Source organism: Centrocercus urophasianus, unplaced genomic scaffold, assembly GCF_019232065.1.
Source record: "Centrocercus urophasianus isolate 14NV4802_14NV808 unplaced genomic scaffold, USGS_Curo_1.0 seq_40, whole genome shotgun sequence".
NCBI classification, from domain to species: Eukaryota; Metazoa; Chordata; class Aves; order Galliformes; family Phasianidae; genus Centrocercus; species Centrocercus urophasianus.
In genome coordinates this window covers 3202288-3222042 of record NW_024884978.1, presented here as the reverse complement: position 1 = coordinate 3222042, position 19755 = coordinate 3202288, and the positions used below count along the sequence as shown (strand labels likewise).

The 19755-nt window shown below is 44.9% G+C and overlaps 1 protein-coding gene across 6 annotated transcripts in view; it reads left to right on the top strand.

Moving 5' to 3' along the window:
• RAB11FIP4 (RAB11 family interacting protein 4) overlaps positions 1 to 16001 on the top strand; it is a 56347-nt gene extending 40346 nt beyond the window's left edge. For all 6 annotated transcript variants that reach the window (XM_042832946.1, XM_042832942.1, XM_042832944.1 and 3 more), the window contains 10 exons: positions 590 to 724; positions 2188 to 2223; positions 3115 to 3214; positions 3566 to 3669; positions 4221 to 4361; positions 4895 to 4976; positions 5273 to 5410; positions 5884 to 6042; positions 6384 to 6527; positions 8241 to 16001. In XM_042832946.1, coding sequence (XP_042688880.1) covers positions 590 to 724; positions 2188 to 2223; positions 3115 to 3214; positions 3566 to 3669; positions 4221 to 4361; positions 4895 to 4976; positions 5273 to 5410; positions 5884 to 6042; positions 6384 to 6527; positions 8241 to 8357 — 1156 coding nt within the window. In that variant the 3' untranslated portion in view covers positions 8358 to 16001. The remainder of the gene's footprint in view (positions 1 to 589; positions 725 to 2187; positions 2224 to 3114; positions 3215 to 3565; positions 3670 to 4220; positions 4362 to 4894; positions 4977 to 5272; positions 5411 to 5883; positions 6043 to 6383; positions 6528 to 8240) is intronic.
• Positions 16002 to 19755: the final 3754 nt, after the last annotated feature.

Here is a 19755-nt window from a genome sequence, read left to right as displayed (position 1 = left end):
CCCCTCTCTGCTGCACTTTCATGGTGATGACTTACATCCTTCATCTCTCAGGTTTATGCAGTCCTTTCCATTCTCATTCCTGAGGCTCTATGCATTTCGTGTTATGATTGCTTTCTTTTGAGTTTATTTTCCTCTTTTTTATCTATGTCTGCTTCTTCCTTTGTGTCACTTCTTCTTACCAACTGCTGTTTTTCATCTTCCTGCCTTTCTCTTGGAGAAAGGACTCTTCAGGTTGCATGCCAGACAGGGGGAAGATGGGCAGGATGAGAGAGGGGATATTGCTGAGGTGAAATGTAGCTGCTTTTGCTATGTTCATCACCTGGACTCTGTGTGTCTTGAGCTATTCTTCCCATTGCCCAAACTGATTCTTTGCACTGATGCCCAGAACCTGTACTCTGTAGAGACTCAGCTCAGGCAGGTAGGCTTACCCTTAAACTAGTGTTCCTCATTGTTACCTCTAAGGTAAATGAGCTGTGGTGAGAGGTGGCATCTCGCGTCCCTTGTCTGTGATTCTGACACACAGTCAGGAGGAAAACCTGCTGTGAGTTGGTTACTGTAGCCAGTAATATCTCTCCTTTCCTGCAAACAGTGCTGGCCAAACACCCCGAAAAATGAGGCATGTTTATAACAGCGAGTTACTGGATGTTTACTGCTCACAGTGCTGCAAAAAGATAAATCTACTCAACGATTTGGAAGCCAGGCTGAAAAACTTGAAAGCGAACAGGTAAGCAGCCTACTGCAGTGCTTCTAGTAGTGTTCCTGTGAAATAGAACTAGTTAGTGGCAGGAAGAGAGGAAGAAAGAGCCCCTTCTTTCCTTGTGTTCCGTTCTATCTTACACATTTTCTTGTTCTTACAAAGCAGTAAGAAACTCAGACCTTGACATCTAGCCTCAACTTAAGTGCAGCTCCTCATGAAGTAATATGTATTTTTCCGACTTGAGTTCATTAAAGCTGTCTACACCTTGAATACATAAACTAATGAGCTGTTTGATCTCAGATAAGAGTGACATGTCTGGGATTTTTTCTCTGGAAGTGGGGTCTGCTGTGCTTCTTAGTGCAGACCTGCAGTTAGCTGCCTGTTTCTCCAGGTGGGAAGGGGTGATGTGACACTGTTAGCTGATGTGCATAACCTCGCATCTCACAAAGCTATTGGCAATGGAGGTACTTCATTCCTGTGCACGTTTTTCTTTTCTTTTTTTTTTTTTTCCTTGTGAGAACTTGGAAAAAAAGTTGAATCATAGGGCAGAAATGACTTCTGGGGTTCCTTGTAAATTCAGCTGTCTTTACATTTCTATCCCTGTCACTCCAACCAATTCTGAGCTGTGCTGAGCACACAGAACTGCCATCAGTTAGGCTTTTTGAAGGAAATCATTTGATGGGCTTCTAGCTCCCCCTAGAAACTAAATGTAAATCCTGCCTGTCTGTGTAGTCTGTGGCACGGTGCACTGCTTCTTCTTTTGACACAGGAGGATGGTACTTGATCTGAACAGTGTTCCTGCCCTAGCAAGTAGTCTGCTCAAACCCAGACCATGCCTGGACAGATCTTAGGTAGTTTTATGAGCAGAGCTGTATATACATGGCTGGAAGAGAGCTGTGTGCCTGAGTGTGCCCAGAGACGTGGCATCTTCTGAGAGCCAGCTAGATATTTGCCTCTCCCAGATGGATTCATGTGGTTCTAATCTTCTAGTCTGGAGTGCAGTCCCTCCTTTGGATAATAACTGATCTTTGGCTGTAAAAGGAAACTGCAAAAATTGGAAGTATCTCAGTCCCTGCGCTGAACTGGGAAGTATTATGGTGAAGGATAAGTTGTCTGTTTATAAAATCATCTGAAATTCGGGAATCCCAAATAAATGTCCACCTCTAACATCATTCGGTGTCCCTTTGTGATATTTCTAATGTTAACTTCACTCTGATTTACACTCACAAATCTGCTGAATATAACAGTACTTGCAAATTGACTTATTAACGATCACAGTAACTTGTGGCTCCACTCACCTTCACATTATTAGTAACTGCAGCTCTTGCTTGAGGATATTGTTCACAGAATTTTTTTTTTTTTCTAATTTCACAAAAAGAGTCAATGTTATGTTTCATTGTGCCATTTGGTTAGAGGTTAAACTGAGATTTATTTGATCGCTATTGAATTCAGTGTTTAATTCCTATGTCATTGCTTCTGTATCTTTGTAGCCCTAACAGGAAAATATCAAGCACAGCTTTTGGAAGGTAAGCATCTTCAACTTTTTTCTGAGTACTTCTGGGATCAGCTTTAACAATTCCATAACTAACAGAGAAGGCAGAGGAGAAATAAATTTAGGAAAACAAAAAGATGCCAAGATGGATTTTCAAGAAAAGAGGCTTGTGGTGATATTACAGAATACAGAAGTCTCTGTTAGTTCTGGAGCAGGCCCCTGAACTGGGAAGAGCTCTATTAAGATCATTGATGGTTTCTTCCTTTAAACTGCTGTTCCATCAGTCCAGCTATCGCTTCTGTCCCCCATCATAGTGTGGACATTTGGTATCATTGCTAAAATGCAAAGGATAGCAAGAGCATGCTTTTGTAAAGGACATATGGAACTGTGGTATGTCATTTGGCTGAATAAATCAGCCCTGGACTGGGGGGAGCTCTAAGTTTCAAGCAGTACTGCAGATAATCTGTAATATATGTATTATGATGTGGTTCTGTGTTGGGAACTGAGATTGTAATTTCTTTTGTGCCTGTTTATAAAGAAGCTCTTACTGTATGAAATTTATTCTAAATTAGCCATACCAACCAGCATACAGTGACAACCTTTAAACTTCTAAAAAAGCAAATGCACCTTGGTATGTAGTGTGAATAAACCTCAGTAAGTTTAAGGCCATGCTAATGCTGATGATGGATCCTATCGAATCCAAAAGAGACCTCACACCCTGGAACTGGTGTTGTGCTCTTTGTATGACTGTTTAGTTACCAGTCCTTTGTAAGGCGTGTGCTTAAGCAGAGGTAATTGTCACTGAGATGACTGAACATCTGGTGCTAAAATCTGTGCAAAGTGCAAAACCAGGCTGTAAGGCAGCACCTGGACTCTTTTTCTTCTCTCCTCATCAAGTAAAATAATTATCTTTGTGATCTTTCAGGCAGCTCTTCCACAATAGCAACTTCAGCAGCAGTAATGGCAGCACAGAAGACCTGTTCAGAGATAGTATAGACTCCTGTGATAATGATATAACTGAAAAGGTGAGAAGCTGTGTGCATTGCAATTAAATGTGCCTAAACCAGGTGTAAATGTGCTCTGCTCGCAGTGGTCTGAAGTAGTTCATTCAAAGTGCCTAAGATATTCCATTAATAGTAAAACTCTGCTTCACAAACATGCAAGAGCTGTGAAAGTACAGATCTGCAGTCATTGCATTTGTACTTCTTTACTGTGTCGTTGCACTGATTCAGGCTTAATTTTGCCACCATCCTTGCAGGAAAATATGGTCTCTTCAAAGAGGCCACCATAGCAGAATGTTCATTAGAAACAGTGAAGGGCTGTGTGAAGAGAGATTCAGTCTCTTAGTTCTTCTTTTCCACTTTCTCCTCTTCCAGGTAACATACCTAGAAAAAAAGGTTACAGAATTGGAAAATGATAACCTGACTAATGGTGACCTGAAGAGCAAACTGAAACAAGAGAACACGCAGTTAGTTCACAGGTAATGAATCATGGAGCCAGTTCTTTTTGTGTCACAGCAGAGCCAGAACAAAGTTGAGGGTAAAGAACATCTCTGTGAAATATGGCCACATTTTCTGCATAGAACGGACAGAACAAAACAAGATAAGGCTTCCTGTGAGAAGTCCGAGTGGAACAGGACTGCCTTCCTACATTTTCAGCAGGCAGATACCTTCCAAGCAAATTTCTTAATACTGTTACTGTAATGAGAACTTAGAATTTTTGTTATAAAAGGGGTTACCATGCTTGCTTTTCTGTTTTTGTATATATATATTTTTAATCCATGTAGAAAGGAAGTCTGGTTATTGTTTCTTGAGACTGAGAATGAGGAGATGGGTGGGTACTACTATATACTCTGCATGTGTTGGGAAGGTTGAATACCAAGAGAACTTTTGGCAGAAGTCAAGTGTTGAGAGAGAAAGAAGTAAAATGGGATAAAAGAGTGAGAAGGAAAGCAGGCAATGAAGTTGCACACATTATTTTATTTAAAAAAATGTGTGAAACTATTACTGAAATGATTACTGGCTTCCTTAGGGTTCATGAGCTGGAAGAGCTATTGAAAGACCAAGAGACATCAGCAGAACAAACCCTGGAAGAAGAGATAAAGAGACATCGAGAAGCTTATAGCAAGTATGAAAAAGAGAAAGGCACAGAAATTGAACTGCTAAATACGAGGTAACAAAAGTCTTGATGCCTCCCAGGACAGTGTACAAATTTTTGTTCTCTTCTGTTGCATGTGAATGTAGGCTGTTCACACTCAGTGCACAGATGGTTACAGGTTCAAAGTTCCACGGAGTAGCTGTGCAGTTGCATGTCTAATGCCCAAAAGCAAGGAGGATGTTTTACATTAATGCTTTAATCCACATAGCCCATGTAGACAGCTTAGCTGGTTATTTGGCATGGATTCAAGGAGAGAATTGTGGCCAGCTGTACCAGGCACTTGTCTCTGTATTCATTTCTTCATACTTGATTTTTTTTTTTTATACATCAGTTGTGATTGAATACAAGAATCTGAGAGTCAGTGCAGTGTTCTTGGCCTTAAAAACAAGAAAAAGCATACAACAGTGATTAAAAATTCTAAGATTAGGCAGAGTTTCTCTGTAATCTTTCTATGAAGTGCAAGTGAAATGGCTTTTTAGAGCACAATGCTTTGCATGTCTGCATTCATGAAAATACATTTTTCTCTAAGACTTTTGTTATTGACACAGGGTTCAGCAGCTGGAAGAAGAAAATGGTGAGCTGAAAACCACCGTCATGCGACTGAAATCACAAACAGAGAGATTAGATGAGGTAACAAAAATCCTGAGTGTTGATCTTGTCTTGGATGTCAAGTGCGATTTGACAGCAGCTTGATTTGTATAAAGGCAGAGTCGTGCAGTGGTTGGCTCAGGTTTTATAACTGGCCTTTCCTGAACAAGAATGTTATTGGAATTAGAGCATTGGTCACCTTTAGTATCAGAGGTGCTCTGAGATGCCTCACAGTTTGTCTGGGTGTAGCAGAGATGTGTGTCTGTAGGCTTGTGTTGAAAAACTGAGGGTGGCTCTTGCACTTGCAAACTGGCTGTAAAGTACCCAATTTATTCCAGGAAAGGCAACGCATGTCAGATAGGTTGGAGGACACCAGTCTGCGACTGAAGGATGAGATGGATTTGTACAAGAGGATGATGGACAAACTGCGACAGAACAGGCTGGAATTTAACAAGGAGAGGGAAGCCACACAGGAGGTAGGTATGAGGAAGGTTGTAAGACCAGGCAATTGCATCTTTATCATGAAAGCTCATCTGAAAAAGTACAGGTGTACAGGATGAACGCTGAAAATACAACATCTGGTGAATGTATTGTAGGATTGTGCACCTCTGACAGGGATATCCACAGGGCGATGAGTGTTGCAAGAATACCTAATAAATGATAATCTCAAAGGGTTTAATACTCTTTGAGAACTGGAAGCCTTGAATGCATGCCATAAGATTTGCTGTACTGAGCTTGAAAGGAGAATTATGCCTCTCAGACACCAAACTTGGACATCAAAGCTTTTTCCACCTCTGAAGCAGCTTAGATGTCTTGCCCTTCCACAGAAGGCAAAGGCTGTGCTGTATGAGTGTCTGTCCTTTGTCACAGTGCAAAGGTGCAGCACAGAGATGGCTGCTGCCAGGGAGGGCTGGTTGTGCAGAGGCTGGAGAGACGTGTTTCCTTGCAGCTCATTGAGGACTTGCGAAAGGAGCTGGAGCACTTGCAGCTCTACAAGCTGGAATGTGAGCGTCCTGGACGTGGGAGAAGTTCCTCATCCAGCGTGAGTGAATTCAATGCTAAAACCAGAGAGGTGGAAATGGAGCATGAAATAAAACGGCTGAAGCAGGTGAGCAGGGAAGGGCCTCACAGTGTGTGGGTGAGTCCAAAGGAACTGTGCAGGACTGCTCAGAAAAATCCTGGTAGCTGCATGTGCCAGTGTGGTGTCTTAAGGCTTCTGCATCCTCGCTCACTTTAACTTAGGATGTGCATTACTTTTGTCTGGAACTTACAAGTTGTAAACTGTGTACCTAGGAAACACCTGCAGTTCAGGTGAGGATGACTCACTGGTGAAAGAGTTGTTTGCTAACTTGTAGCCTTATTATATTTCATCCACGCTAGCTAATTTTTTTTTTTTCCAATGAATCCATGTAGAAAGAACTTAAAAGCAATTTTTTCATCCTTAAACAGGAGAATCAGAAACTTCGTGACCAAAATGATGATCTTAATGGACAAATTCTTAGTCTGAGTATCTATGAAGCTAAAAATCTCTTTGCAACACAAACAAAAGCCCAGTCACTGGCTGCTGAGATTGACTCTGCATCTAGAGATGAGGTAATATGCTTTCTTCATCAAGTACTGCATCCATACTCTTGATTTTTCAATGTAATTAACTGTCAAGGTTGATTTAATTGAAGCTGACAAATGAAAATCTGCTTTGCAAGGAGTTCAGGAATACTAGAAGATTAATTTAAACTTAACAGTGGTTCTGGGTGTTCCTTTTAACATAACTTTCTCACTTTTATCTCAAAACTGGAAATAGAATCTCAGTGAACAATTTTAGAGGGGATTTATTTTAACATCTTCTATCTTGCAGGGTACTGTGCTATTGCAGCATTAATTTCATATAGAAATTGCTATGGCTGTTTAATTGAATTTTTACCTTCTGTTCTGGATTTAGTTCTAAGATACTTCAGTAACAAGCTTTTACTTAAATCTAAATCTGCCCTGTAGCAGAGCTGGATTCTTGCAGAAGGTAGGCGATGTGCAGGTGATAATGTGGTAATGCTCTGAAAGGGGAGCATTGGCATAAGGGCTGAATCAAGGTGGTGTGACTTCCTTTAAGCTGCAGGGTAGATCATGAGGTCAGGCCAGCAGATACGTGAAAGTTCCCAAAGACAAAGACAAGTTAGGGATGAAAGAGTTTTAAAAGAATTGCTTAATTCTATGCATTGCTTCTTCTGGACAGAACTTTCTCTCATCTTCAAGAGGAGTTTCGAGACAAACCTTTTTATTCAGTGTGTACCTGAATGGCCCTGTTAGTCCCTGGACAGTCTCTTGTAGTGAATTACGTACTCAAATGTCTTGCTGAACAAAAGCAGTGTGACGAAAGGCTGTTTAATTGTAGAACTCTATTTGAATGGAAGCAAATTGGGGTTTTTGCTGTCGTTGAGACGGATCTTTATTTTTCCTTTGGAATTTCCTGTCTTCGGCTCATGCAGAGAATGCCCAGCACCACCCTATAGAGGAGCAGCATGCCTTGCAGCTGTGACCCAGGCTTAGTAAACCTCACAGACCAGTGTAAATCTTTCTCATTTTTCTCTTTTTCCTATATAATTGAAATGAAGGTAAGAGGCTGCAGGTTGAGGGTGAGACTTCCCTGAAGGCTGATGGAAATGGACACTCAAATCACATCAGCTTTAGGAGGATCTGGGGCTTTGACACGTCTGGGCAACTTTGGCAACAAAGCAATCTGTCTTCATCTTTGGAGGGATTAAAGGGTTTTTCACAGCTCAGAAGTTTAGTGGACAACAGCACGTTTTGAATGCAGGACATAGAACATCCCGTGGATTTTTCTTGAGTATACCCAGCTAGGGTGTTTATTGTTGTTTTTTTAAGAGAATATGCATATGATACAGAGGGAATATCTGTATTGTTCCCAGTATGTACCAGTGTTCTGTTCAGCAGGCTTGCGTGCAAATCTACTGAAATCTAAAGAGCTTTGTAGAAATTGAGCGCCATGAAGTTCTTCCACTGAGATGAGGAAGTTCATCCAAGGTGTGGGTGCAGGATTGCTGTGTTAGATGTGGAATTTCTATTTCGTATGACCTGCCAAAAGATTCCTGACGGTGACCATTCACCACCTTCCTAAATAATAAAGATCTTTAACATGCAGATCGTTTCTAACAGATAAAGAGAGGAGGCTGGGGTCGAATACTGCATGAGGTAATTGGTGATCTTGGCAGGTGATTGTCTCTTACCTCAATATGAGTTCGTGCTGTTTGGTTAAATGTTCTGCAAGAGTAAATCTGAAATGTTGTGTTTCAGCTCATGGAAGCCCTTAAAGAACAGGAAGAGATCAATTACAGATTGCGACAGTATATGGACAAGATCATTCTGGCAATCCTAGATCACAACCCATCCATCTTGGAAATAAAGAATTGAAGTGAATACAAAAAAGAAAAGCAGCAACTGCCCTATATTTCTGCACATGCCACTGGATCTAAACAACACTCTGATACTGTAAATTAGCCTATAAATATATATATACACTACATGTGAGTGTGGGTGCGCGGGTGTGTTTATATGACATTTGGTACACTGTTATTTGTCACTGAATTGGCTTGGTTAGACTTCCTTGCACTTTCAATACCTGTGTCAAGATAGATACTGTATATTAATGTAATAACAATATAACTGGATTATGCTGTTTTAGATACTGGACAAAATGACTCTACCTCTAGTTGTAAAGGTGGAAGAAAGACAATGGAAACATATGGATGTGACCCTAACTTTAGGAGCAAGATTTGTTCTTTCGTTCTTCCTGGAATTTGGGTATCACAAAGCAAACATTATACCCAGGTTCAGTCCCTAACTGGTGCTGACTGTGTCATTTCCTATTCAATTGAGCTTTATTACTTAAGAAACACCCAGGAAAAGAACATTTGTGGAAAAGAGACAAAGTAAAAAGAGAAGTGGAAGAAATGGCTGAGTTTTTGCTATCTGTAAAATCACTATCCATCTGTTTGCCACTGTCAGCACCAAGTGCTTTCTATAGAAGATCACTCTGCTTTGGGATGCTTTGAGCCAACCCACTCTTTTGTGTGTGTGTGTGTGTGTGTGTGTGTGTGTGTGCACATGTGTATATTTTATGCCAGGGTTCCTGTAGCACTGAGGCTAGGAATCTCTTCAACTCTATTCCCCTATTTTCAGGGGTTCATTGTAGGATGGTGTGGGCCGGAAAGGACTTTAAAGCTTGTACAGATCACACCACCCACTCTAGGCAGGATTGCCACCTACTGGATCAGGCCAGCCTGGCCTTGAATGCATCCAGAGATGGGGCATCCATAACTTCTCAAGGCAGGCATGTTCTGCCTCTCCACCCTCTAGGTAAAGAATTTCCTCTGAACAGCTGACTGGAATCTCCCTCCCCTGCTTTTCAAACCCATTCCCTTTGTCCAGTTATAATCAGATTGTGTAAAAATTGATCTCCCTCTTGTTTATAAGCTCTTTTTCAGTACTAAAGGCTGAAGTGAGGTTTCCCTGGAGCCTTCTCCAGGCCGCACAAGCCCAGCTCCTTTGGTGTTCCTTCCCAGGAGGTGATTCAGCCCTTGCATCTCCGTGGCCTTCTCTGGACCCACTCTTAACAGCAGCACATCTTGTGCTGGTCACTATATGCCAGGTGGGGCCTTGAGGGCAGAGCAGAGGGGGACAATCAGCTCCCTCACCTTGCTGGCCACCCCTCTTTGGGTTGGCCCAACACACAGTTTTTGTCCATCAGGATCCCCCCAAGTTCTTCTCTACAGGGCTGCTGTCAATGAGTTGTTCTCACAGTCTGTGCTCACGTCTGGGGTTGCTCTGGCCGAGGCACAGCACCTTGTGCTTGGCTTTGCTCAACCTCATTTGGTTCATGTGAGCCCACTTCTTGAGCCTATCCTTCTCGAGTCCTTCTGCAGCACGTGGGCCATTCAAATGGATTCTGCAATCCCGTATCTTCGCAATTTTAAATGTTTCACAGAAGGAGCATATTTCAGTTCTAAAAAAATAATAATAATAAAATATGTGTTGTTTTCTCACCATCAGACACTGCATTGCTTGGAGAGTGGCATTTTGTGGACAAGCTGTGGGAAGGGCCATCTGGGTCCTGTCATGGTGATAGGAGAAGCCTCATGTGAAGTGGCTTTTACTTATAGGGCAGTAAAAAAATAGAAGAGCTTGGTCTTGCATAAGTTGTCAACCCTGGCTGAGTACACACATGCTTGTCTGAAGCTCTGAACAGGGAATGCATTCTGGCTTATGTGAGCAGTTGTATGAGTGCTTAACTTTAAATGCATGCTGTGACTGCTCATAGAAGTCAGTGGGACAGGACATAAAGCTTTAAAATTGAGTGTGTGCTCAGCTGCTGCCTTAAGTAGAGATGGACTTCAACGTGTGCCTGTGTTTTCCTTGGCTGGATCTCTGTGATGTAGTGCTAGGACCTTTTTAATTAGTGATGTAGCTTATGTAGAAGAAGCTTATGGCATTGTCTGATAATTGAATGCTTAGAAGATTTTTATTCCGTGCACTTTTTTTTTTTTTAACCAAAAATTTTACACTTCAAAATTCTTTTTGATTGATGCCAACTGGCACAGAAAATAGGCCCTTCCTCATAGTGATGTGGCTCTTCCCACTGCCCAGAGCTGTTCCCTCTATTGAATGCGCTCCGCAGGAGAATGTGACAGTAGCAGTGACTGTGCTTTTCTGTGTGTATCTTGCTGTTGGCAGCCTTGCCCCTAGTATTCTCTTGCTGTGTCTTGGTGTGTGTGTGTGATGCATTCTTCCTCAATTCGAATACATATCTGTATTCAGTTATGGGTGTAAATATATATATATATTTTTCTGTAGTTTTTGTGCTCTTGCCTTCAGTGACGTGTTACTGGAGTGTTGGGAAGGGGAGGGGGGGAGGTACTGAAATAAATTAGGCTGTCTTGAAGGCAAGAAAATAAAAACAGTTTGTTTCTATGTATCTGCAATAGGCAGGTGTAAAGTAACTGGAAAGCCAGAGGGACCAGAGGAATAATGATGGGATGCAGCATCCCAGAAGCAAAGAAGTCAGTGGGACTTCAGTGCGCTGGGAGAAATGTTACAGTCTCGATCAAACAGTGATGTCTCAGGGCTGGATTCCTGAGGCCGCAGGGTGATCTGAAGGAAGGGATTTAAAGACTGTCCCTCTACCAGCTGGGAATGGTGTAAAATGCTCTGTGCTAAATTGCAGCAGCTTCTGTTTGTGGAGAAACGGGTGGATCACCCCTCAGTACGCCCTGTTCCACCACTGCTGCTTCTGGATGTGACACCCAGCAGGTAGGAGAAAAACAGTTAAACCAGCTTGGTGCTACCTACAGATACCTGCCAGGAGGACTCCTCGCCTGTGATGCAGTGATGATGTCTCCATCTGTGTGGTGCTGTTAGTGAATTGTGCCAAGGACTTTGCTCTTCTTGTAGGCCACTGAGAACTGTTTCAGTTGTTGGGTGGCTGTTGCTAACGTCCTGTGTCGTGCAGGGCTGGGTGAGCCAGCAGCCCTGCTAACGGGGCTTCCTGCTTGGTAAGTTACACTTCTGTCCCTCTCTCCTGCTCTGGATTTACGTGAAAGTGAAGCTGTTGCAGGTCAGACTGGTGACTGAATGTTTTTCTCCTGAATATTTTGAAGTAAACTGGACTCAATTGTAAAATTTTAATAACTTAAAGCCCATTCTTGTTAGGGTAGAACATCAGCAAATGTTGAGGACTAGGACTAGTGTGCAGAAAACTGCTGAGCACTTGGGAAGCAATGCGCACAGCTGGCTTCACTGAACCTGCAGAGCTGAAGGACACGAGTGGAAGAAATGAATGTGGTAATATGCAAGATTCTGTGCAGGTAAATATGTAAAAAGTTAATAGTTACTGATAGTAACTCACCACTGAGTGGCTGCAATCCTGGAAATGGCACGCTAGCTGAGGGTGCACAGCAGTGAATTTCCTACAGATTTGCAGGACTTCTCGTTTAGCTCTGCACCCACTGGCTTTAGAATTTAAAAGGTGTTCATTCCTTGCTCCACGGTGTTGGCATTTGAAGTTTTCTTACCACCACGTTGGTGCTGTTTGTAGCTTTGTTGTAGTGCAAAGAAGTTTCAATTCCATACGTGTGGAGCTGTTGGCGTGGTACTGCTTTCAGTTAGCTCTCAAATACATATGCAGACCCTTACTGTGTGTTGCAGGTGATGTGAGTTGGAGGTGGGAGATCCGTTCCTTTGGCAGATACGCTTTCCTCTACGGTATCCACCTCTAAAAATAATTAGATGGTAATTGCCTCTTTAAGCTGTCTGATAGCAGCTCCCCAGTAACTACAGGCACTAGAACAAACCTGGGAGAACCCTTCTATCCTGCAAAATCAGTCATCACGTTTTATGACATAAAGGTAACTTGGCAGTAAGATCATCTTTGGTGGGTCACTGGAACAGTGGGGAGAGTAATTGGGTACCAGTTTTCCAGAGTATGTATATTTCAGTCAATATTTCAAACAGAAATAAGGTATAATCTCATTCTAGCAATACTCAAATGCAGTAAATGTTCTTGTGTTAAAATCGTGCTTCTCATTTAACCCTCAGGGATGCAAACACAATCCAAGGTACTATCTCTTGATCTGCTCTTTAGCTCCTTATACTGTAGGATCTGAAAAGCTAAACGATATTCTGATCAAACTAATTGCAAACCACTGCAGGTGTTTTTGTATGGTGGAAAAAAGAAAACGAGTCGCTCCTGGCTAGCAGCAGTCCTTGGCCAGGCTGATCACACTCACAGGTGCTGTGGAAAAATACCTCTTCCAAAAGTTGCACTTAGGAGTTCCTGAAATGTGGTCTTTCAAGGTTTGCTGATATTGGCTGCTTCACTCCAATACCAGCCTTCAGCTTCTGGTTTCAGAGCGTGGTGCTGACTTAAAACTAGATTGACAGCAGAGCATTTTTCAGCTTTTTTAGTAACTTGTAATAAAGACTCAAGTTGTTTGCTGTGTTTTGAAATGTGACAGTGACAAACTGTGGCCATCCAATCTGTTTGTAAGAGTCTTCAATACACAGATTTGTAGCAAGTCTCAAAAAAATCCATACAGTTTTGCTGCCAAAACTTTCCTTTTATGGTCTTGGGAGAAATTCAGATGTTTCCCAGCCAGCTCTGTAGGCATTTGAGTGCAGTGTCACTAATTAATGGGTATATCAGCAAGCACCTTGCTGTCTGACTGCAGCAAGGCTCTGTTCTACTCTCCAGAAGGGATCTTGGCCTGCTGTATTTAGACTGCCTAATCTGTTTAGGAATTGAAAGGTGTGTGTAAACCTCGAGCGTGGCCTGCAGCAGTCGCTGTGCAGCAGTCTCCAGGTCATGATGCTAACGGCATGTGATGGGTCTAAGAACTAGAATTTACAAGTAAATACTTCTTTTCAGTGGCAGTGGACAGACAGTGGTTTTTTCTCACATACTGCATGGTGCGGGATGTTTTCCAAGGAAGGAAGGAAGCAGCAGCTGATCTGACACTTTCCAGATCGGTGGCTTATGTTGATTTCAGTGAAAAGCAGTAACTGCATTGGTTCTGGCATAAGCAGTAATATTCATACTCTTGCTAGGTCGTTTGTTACTCAAGGAACATATTCAAGAAAGCAGGACTGCTTACGTAGCCAGCAGCTGATCTTGAAGGAAAGGAAATGTTCAGCAGCTGCTGGCACGTTGTTCCTTGGCAGCACCTTGGGATTGTTTTCTCAGTATTTCTCAATCCAAAATATTGATCCCAGGGCAGTTTGCCATTCAAGTGTGGAGTGTGTGTGAGTTTCTTCTCATTGATTGAAGCTTTGCACATACGTTGGCTGGAATCCTATAATCCTTGCAAGGGTTCTGTTCTGCACAGAGGGAGGCTTCGCTGGGGCTTCTGTGGTTATTCTCTGTTTTAGGAGACAGTGTTGGTTCAGCTGAGCACTACAAACAAAATCTTTCAGTAATTTAACCAAAGGCTTGTGTGTTAGCACACAATAATGCGGAACTTGAGCTGTGGATTATATTTATTAGGGTTTTTTTTATTATATAGTGACTAGAAGAGGTGTGAAATCCCCATCGTGAGTAACTTGTTGTCCTTTTAAAAAGATTTAGAGAAAATTCTCACCTATTGCCTCTCACCCTTTGTTTTCTATAACCACTAAAGGAAGAAAAAAGAGAGAAGGGAAGAGTTCTGTTATGCTTGGGGAAAAAAATAAAAAGAAATGAAAAAGGAAGAACTGATGGCTCCCACAGAGGAACCTCTCGTGGCTCCCCTTAGCACTGAGAAATGTTTCATTTTTTTTTTTTTTCCATCTGAGATCTCATTTGTGGTCATTCAGTCTTCTGTATCAAAAAAACAGCAGTTGCTGGTTGAACATTGAAAGACAAAGTTGAGGTTTACTGAGGGTTAAAATATAGATGAGTGCTTTGCACAGACCAGCTCGGTTATCCGTGATTCGTGCACGTCAGTGGTGATCTGTCTGGGAGGGCACCTAATGCTGAATTGATGCTCTCAGAAAAGGCTCTTTCAGGCTGGCTGGAGCTCCTTGAGGGTGGGCTTTGTTCATGTGCTCCTCGTGCTTGCACCCCTTCAGTGTGACAGCTTGTCTGCAGAGCCAAGGGCTCTGCCCTTATTTGCAGGGGAGGACGAAGCAAGCTGTTCTGCTGTGTTTGCAGCATGCCAAGGAGCAGCCACTGCTGAGGCTGAGGGAAATGCCACCTCAGTCTCACTGCGAGGCTGAACTCCGTCCTGGACAGACAGCACTGGGGCATCCCTGTAAGCTTTACCTCAATTCTGAATAGCTATCCAGTGGCATGCTGTAATTGTACACTCTGTTTGCAGGCACAAACCTACTGGCTTAGCCTAGCAAGCATAACTTACGGATAATGCTGCCCATTCAGCAGGTTGGGTGAGTGCAGGCAGTTTGTGACAGTGTTACATTGCCTTCCTTATGCATTTTTCTTTTTCTTTTTTTTCCTTTGGTTTATTGGCTTCGGTCTTGAATTTTATTTTATTTTTTTCAACTGTGAGAGCAGCACACACTGAAACATGTAACTAGGGAGAGAATATTTTTTAACTTAAACTTTAGCCTAGTGAGGAAAGCATTAATAACCACGGACTTCCTTGGTATATTTTGGCTACCTACCCCTGGGATCTGTGTTTGTTTCTTATGTAGGTGTTGTTAGTGGTGCAACTTTGACATTGGAGCTTTCACATCACTGCTCTCAGCAGAGTGAAATTCACCCTGGCAAACCTCTGCAAAGCCCACTGTGCCCTGGCCAGGGGCAGGGGTTGCTCTGGTCGGTGCACATTCCATGCACAGTAAGTAGTGGATGCAGAAGGGCTGCAGTTACTCTTCCACCTTACACCACCCAACATCAGCTCCATTTGATTTAAGGCTTTATCCTTAGCTAAATCATTCTGGCTTTGGAGAAGGGAGATTGGAAGGGAGAATTTGGTATGGTGTGAACACTTCACTGTGCTACGGGACAGTAAATGTTGCACTTACAGTATGTTTCAATACTGTGATATTCTGAGAATTACTGTAAAACCACTTGTGGGAGCCGTTTGTTTTGCTTTGTTGCACAGGTTGTACTTACATTTTTGCATGGTTATACATTTTAGTATTCGTGCCTTTTACTTCTCTGTTGTGAGAATGCATTGTATTTTCACATTTCGTCTGCTGTTTTGGGTACTTTTTATAAAAGCTTTTTTTTTTCATTTGATCTTCATCTCAGATTTTCATGTAATGTAAATGTCTGTATATATAAAATAGCTCAGATTTGTATTCATGTGCCTGAGATGTAAAAAATACTCATTTTATACAGGTTTTTTTAGAAGCACTAGGTCATGTTCAGAATTCCTTAGCAAATGAAATGTAATTTAATCAGCAGTTCTTTGTCTTGTTTTAGCAGTGTGCTGTCAGGTGGCTGGTCTCTATATGGCAGTATCTCACACACTCCCTGGATCTGTTCTGGTGTCACTATGAGACCAATTTTATCTGCTTGTTAGTTTTGGTTAATTGGAAATAAAACACCCAGCTGTGTGTTAAGGTCCTGCCTCAGTGGTCGTAGTTTTTATGCACATCAGAGACTATTTGTTTCCATCTGTACTTGAAATGGACTTCAGACAAAAACCTCCTTTGAACGCGTTGCCCATTTTAGGTTTATTTCAGTCCTGGGGTTATTTTTGTGGAAGTGGGTGAGTGATTTACTTTGACTATTGGAATCAAAAAGGACAGCAGTGCCCATTTATAGGTCCTCCTTCTTAGGGTAAAACTCATTGGATTTCTGTTTCTCTTCCCTTCCTGCCTTCTGTGGCCTCTTTTCCTAAGGAAGGACCCTGGGTCTGCAAGGCTAAAAGTGCATGAAAAGTACGAAGGGGGCAGAATTTCTTACCCAGATGGCAAACTGTGCCTTAAGCACCTCCTGCAGACCTGAGGAACGGAGCGCTTTGCTTTTCACACTTAGCAGCTGCAGGGAAAACTCTTGGGTTTGTAGCACAGCAAAACGTGGCTGCGTTCATTGAGTGCTGACCCCCCCGCCTGGTCAGATGCTTGAATTGTTCCCTCTTGTGTCTCACGGAGCACCGATAAGCACCGCGGATACGGTGAGATAAATGGCGAGGCGTACAAAAAGCAGCACCTACTAAAAGCTCCAAAGCCCAAAGTTTTAATCTATAAAATGCAACGTTCCCTCCTCAGAGAGCTGAAATCTTTAAACTGAATCTGGCATCCACCTCTCAGCCCAGGAAGCTGCCTTGGAAGCAAGGAGGTGGTTTTATTTTTGGCTTCAAGGGTGGCTTGGTTGGAAACTGAGCGAAGTCCATTCGCTTCATTGCTGCAGGAAAAAAAAAGCAGCCAACAAAAGCAGCATACAATTATTTGCAACTTCATTCTGTAATTTCCACCACCCGTGAAGCCATGTCAGTCCTGTCGCACCCTGCCATTACAGTTTTCTCCGTACGGGGACAATAAAGCTGTCTTCGCTCCCGTGAATCCTTTCCCCTCGCTGTGACAGCACACGGCAACAGTTTGCAGCCCGACTCCCTCCTTTCCCGCACGGTTTGAAGGCATCGCGCGGCGATGCGGTGCCGGCACGCGGCTGTGCGGCTCCTCGTGCAGCGCTGCGAGCAAATCGAGCTCCAGCTGCGAGCTGTTGGCAGGCCCGTGGCCAGCTGCAATTAACTAATTGCTGAGCGGCACCTGCGGCTCTGCGGGGGATCCGTTTGAGCTCCGCGGGGCCGCGCTCGCGCTTGCAGAGCGACGCTCCCAGCAGCCCGGGAGCTGGGGGGGGCTGCGGGAGGCGGGGCCTCGGTTGGGACCCGGACCAGTCGTGGGACCTCGCTTGTCCTCCCTCGTGGAACGGGGACGGCGCACCGCTGCCCGCCGCATCCTCCGGACCAGAACGCTGAGGTAAAGTTTTATCTTTATTTTGTAACTTTTTTTTCTATTTTGAGCCTCTTCTCCAGGTTTTGCTTTAATGGCTGGAGTAAAGAAAAAAGAAACGTGGGTCCGGCTGTGGAAATGCAGGGTGGAGTTCTGGAAGGTTCTGTGCCGAGCGGCCGCGTGCTGCCCCTCAGTGCTACCCCGCTCTGCCTGCGTGCCCATATATACTGCGTGCCCATATATACTGCGTGCCCGTGCCGCCGCTGTGTGCCCATACTGCGTGCTCACACCGCCGCTGCACGGCGCTTCCACAGGATTACGGTTTTCCTCACGAGGAACCGCGCTCCCCCTCTGGGGGCTCAGCCATGCCCATGGGAGGGTTACCCACAGCCCCCCGATGCCGCTGGGGTCGGTGCTATGCAGAGATCTGTCCTTGAGGTGCGTAATTTAACGCTGAGGCTGTGGTGAGCTCTCTAAGGGAGAGGGAAGAAGGGGAATGCTCGTTAGCGATGCACATTCTCCTTTCTGAATCTGAGCTTATTTATTGTAGCAACGGTCTCAGAGGCTAGTTTTATGTTACTGTATAAAAGGAGCGCAGTAATTAGCCTCCTTTACCATGCTGCTCGGTCCTCCTCAGCAATCACAGCACTTTGCTGTGCAGCTGATGGTTCCTGCAGCCGCTGTCTGTACTGCCCAGTATCTGCCTGCCCGCCGTTGGCTGGCAGCTGCTCCCGGCAGTAAAGGCACTGAACAGAGGGCACCCACAGTGCAACCCCTGACCTCTCGGCCTTTCCCTTTCCCACATTCTTTATGGCAGTGAAGTGTTGGATATTCAGATTTGTAACAGCAGGCCTTACCAGTGCCCCTCTGTGTCTGTTAAACTGCTGCACCAAGGAAATGTGAAGCAGTTATGCCCCAAAATCTCAAGAGCAGCTCCGGCTGATGTGCTGCACTACTGACCTGCTTCAGTCCATTTACACACTGGCTCAGAAAGAAGGTGGAAAATGGAAGGCTGGAAAAATGGACCAGCTGGTGCTGGGAGGGGAGGTGCACGTCAGCACTGTGTCACACAGCCTGGAACAGCTGTAACAAGTGGTGCCATTCTGTGCTCAGAGCCCCACGTCGTCATGCAAACAGGACTGAGATGCCTGAGCTCCCCGTGGTGATGGTTACCCCTGCTCTTATATTTTGGGGAAAGGGAGAAAGGAAAGGAGTCCTGAAACCAGGCAGAGGTTCAGTGGGGCAGTAGCAGAGCAGGAATGAGATTGCAGGAGTTCTGACTCCTGGAACCTTGGGTGGGGGCAAGGAGAGCCTTTGCAGACAGAAAATCCATCTTGTGTGCGCGCCAAGGGAGCGCACCGGCCTGGCATTGAGCACTGATCTCATCCTGGCAGATAAGCATTCAACATATGAGTCTCAAAGCCATGTCTGGAGGATGGGGTTCTGGGATGTGTTGCTCCCTTCTGAATCTCTCTTGACCTACACGCTGCAGCAGGGACTCTGCTTGCATAGCTCAGCAGCAGTTGTGCTCTTGGAGCCAGCTGCTTTTGGGAGGCAGGAAAGGGGCTGGAGCGCATGAAGAGTGCATTGACCGTTGTCCTAGCTGTATGAATTTGGGTTAATGGTAACTTTGTAGCATTGATACGTAAGTACTGTGACAGGAGGCAAGCTTAGGCATACACCCCTATTTCATCGCGCTCAGACCTCTGTGCATTAGCTAACAGACCTGTATGAAGCAGGTGGGTGATTAATGGGTGCCACAGCACCTAACACAGGGCTTATAAATCACAGCTCAGACTTCCAAGCAGCAAGAGGGGCAGGTAGCAGGGATGCAGCACCGCACGAGGGCCGACTTCAGCACCGCCTGCGTGCGCTCTCTCCCCGTTGTGCTGTAACGGAGGCTGCCAAAACGCGGCCGGAATTGCATTCAGCGCTTCGGCGGGGAGCGGGCCGGGCCGGGGCAGCGGAGCGGGGAGCGGCTCCGTCCGGGCGCTGTGCCGGCGGGGGGCCGGGAGGTTCGCGGGGTGCTGCGGGGCTGAGCGCTGGCACTGCCCGGCTGCAGCCGAGCCTCAGCCAGAAGTCCTAACGTGGAACCCCGAGGAGGAAATACGAATAACTGCATAAATCGGTGCTGCCCTGTTGTGGTGTGACGGCGTAAGCAGAAGATGTAAAATGTGAAAATTCAGGCGGAGCAGCGGAGCCGAGCGGGGAGCGGGCTGCGTCCCGTAACCCGGGGAGCTGAGGAAGGCGGAGGCCCGGGGAAGCTCCGACCGAGGGCCGTTCCCGCTGCCGCCGCCCGTTTCCGTGGCGCCGCCTCGATCCGGCACCGCCCGGCTCGGCCGCCCCTCCTTCGCCCCCGCCCCCCCGCCCTGCCGCCGCCCGGGTCGCTCCGCGCGGGGCGGGAGGCCGCCGCCTTCCA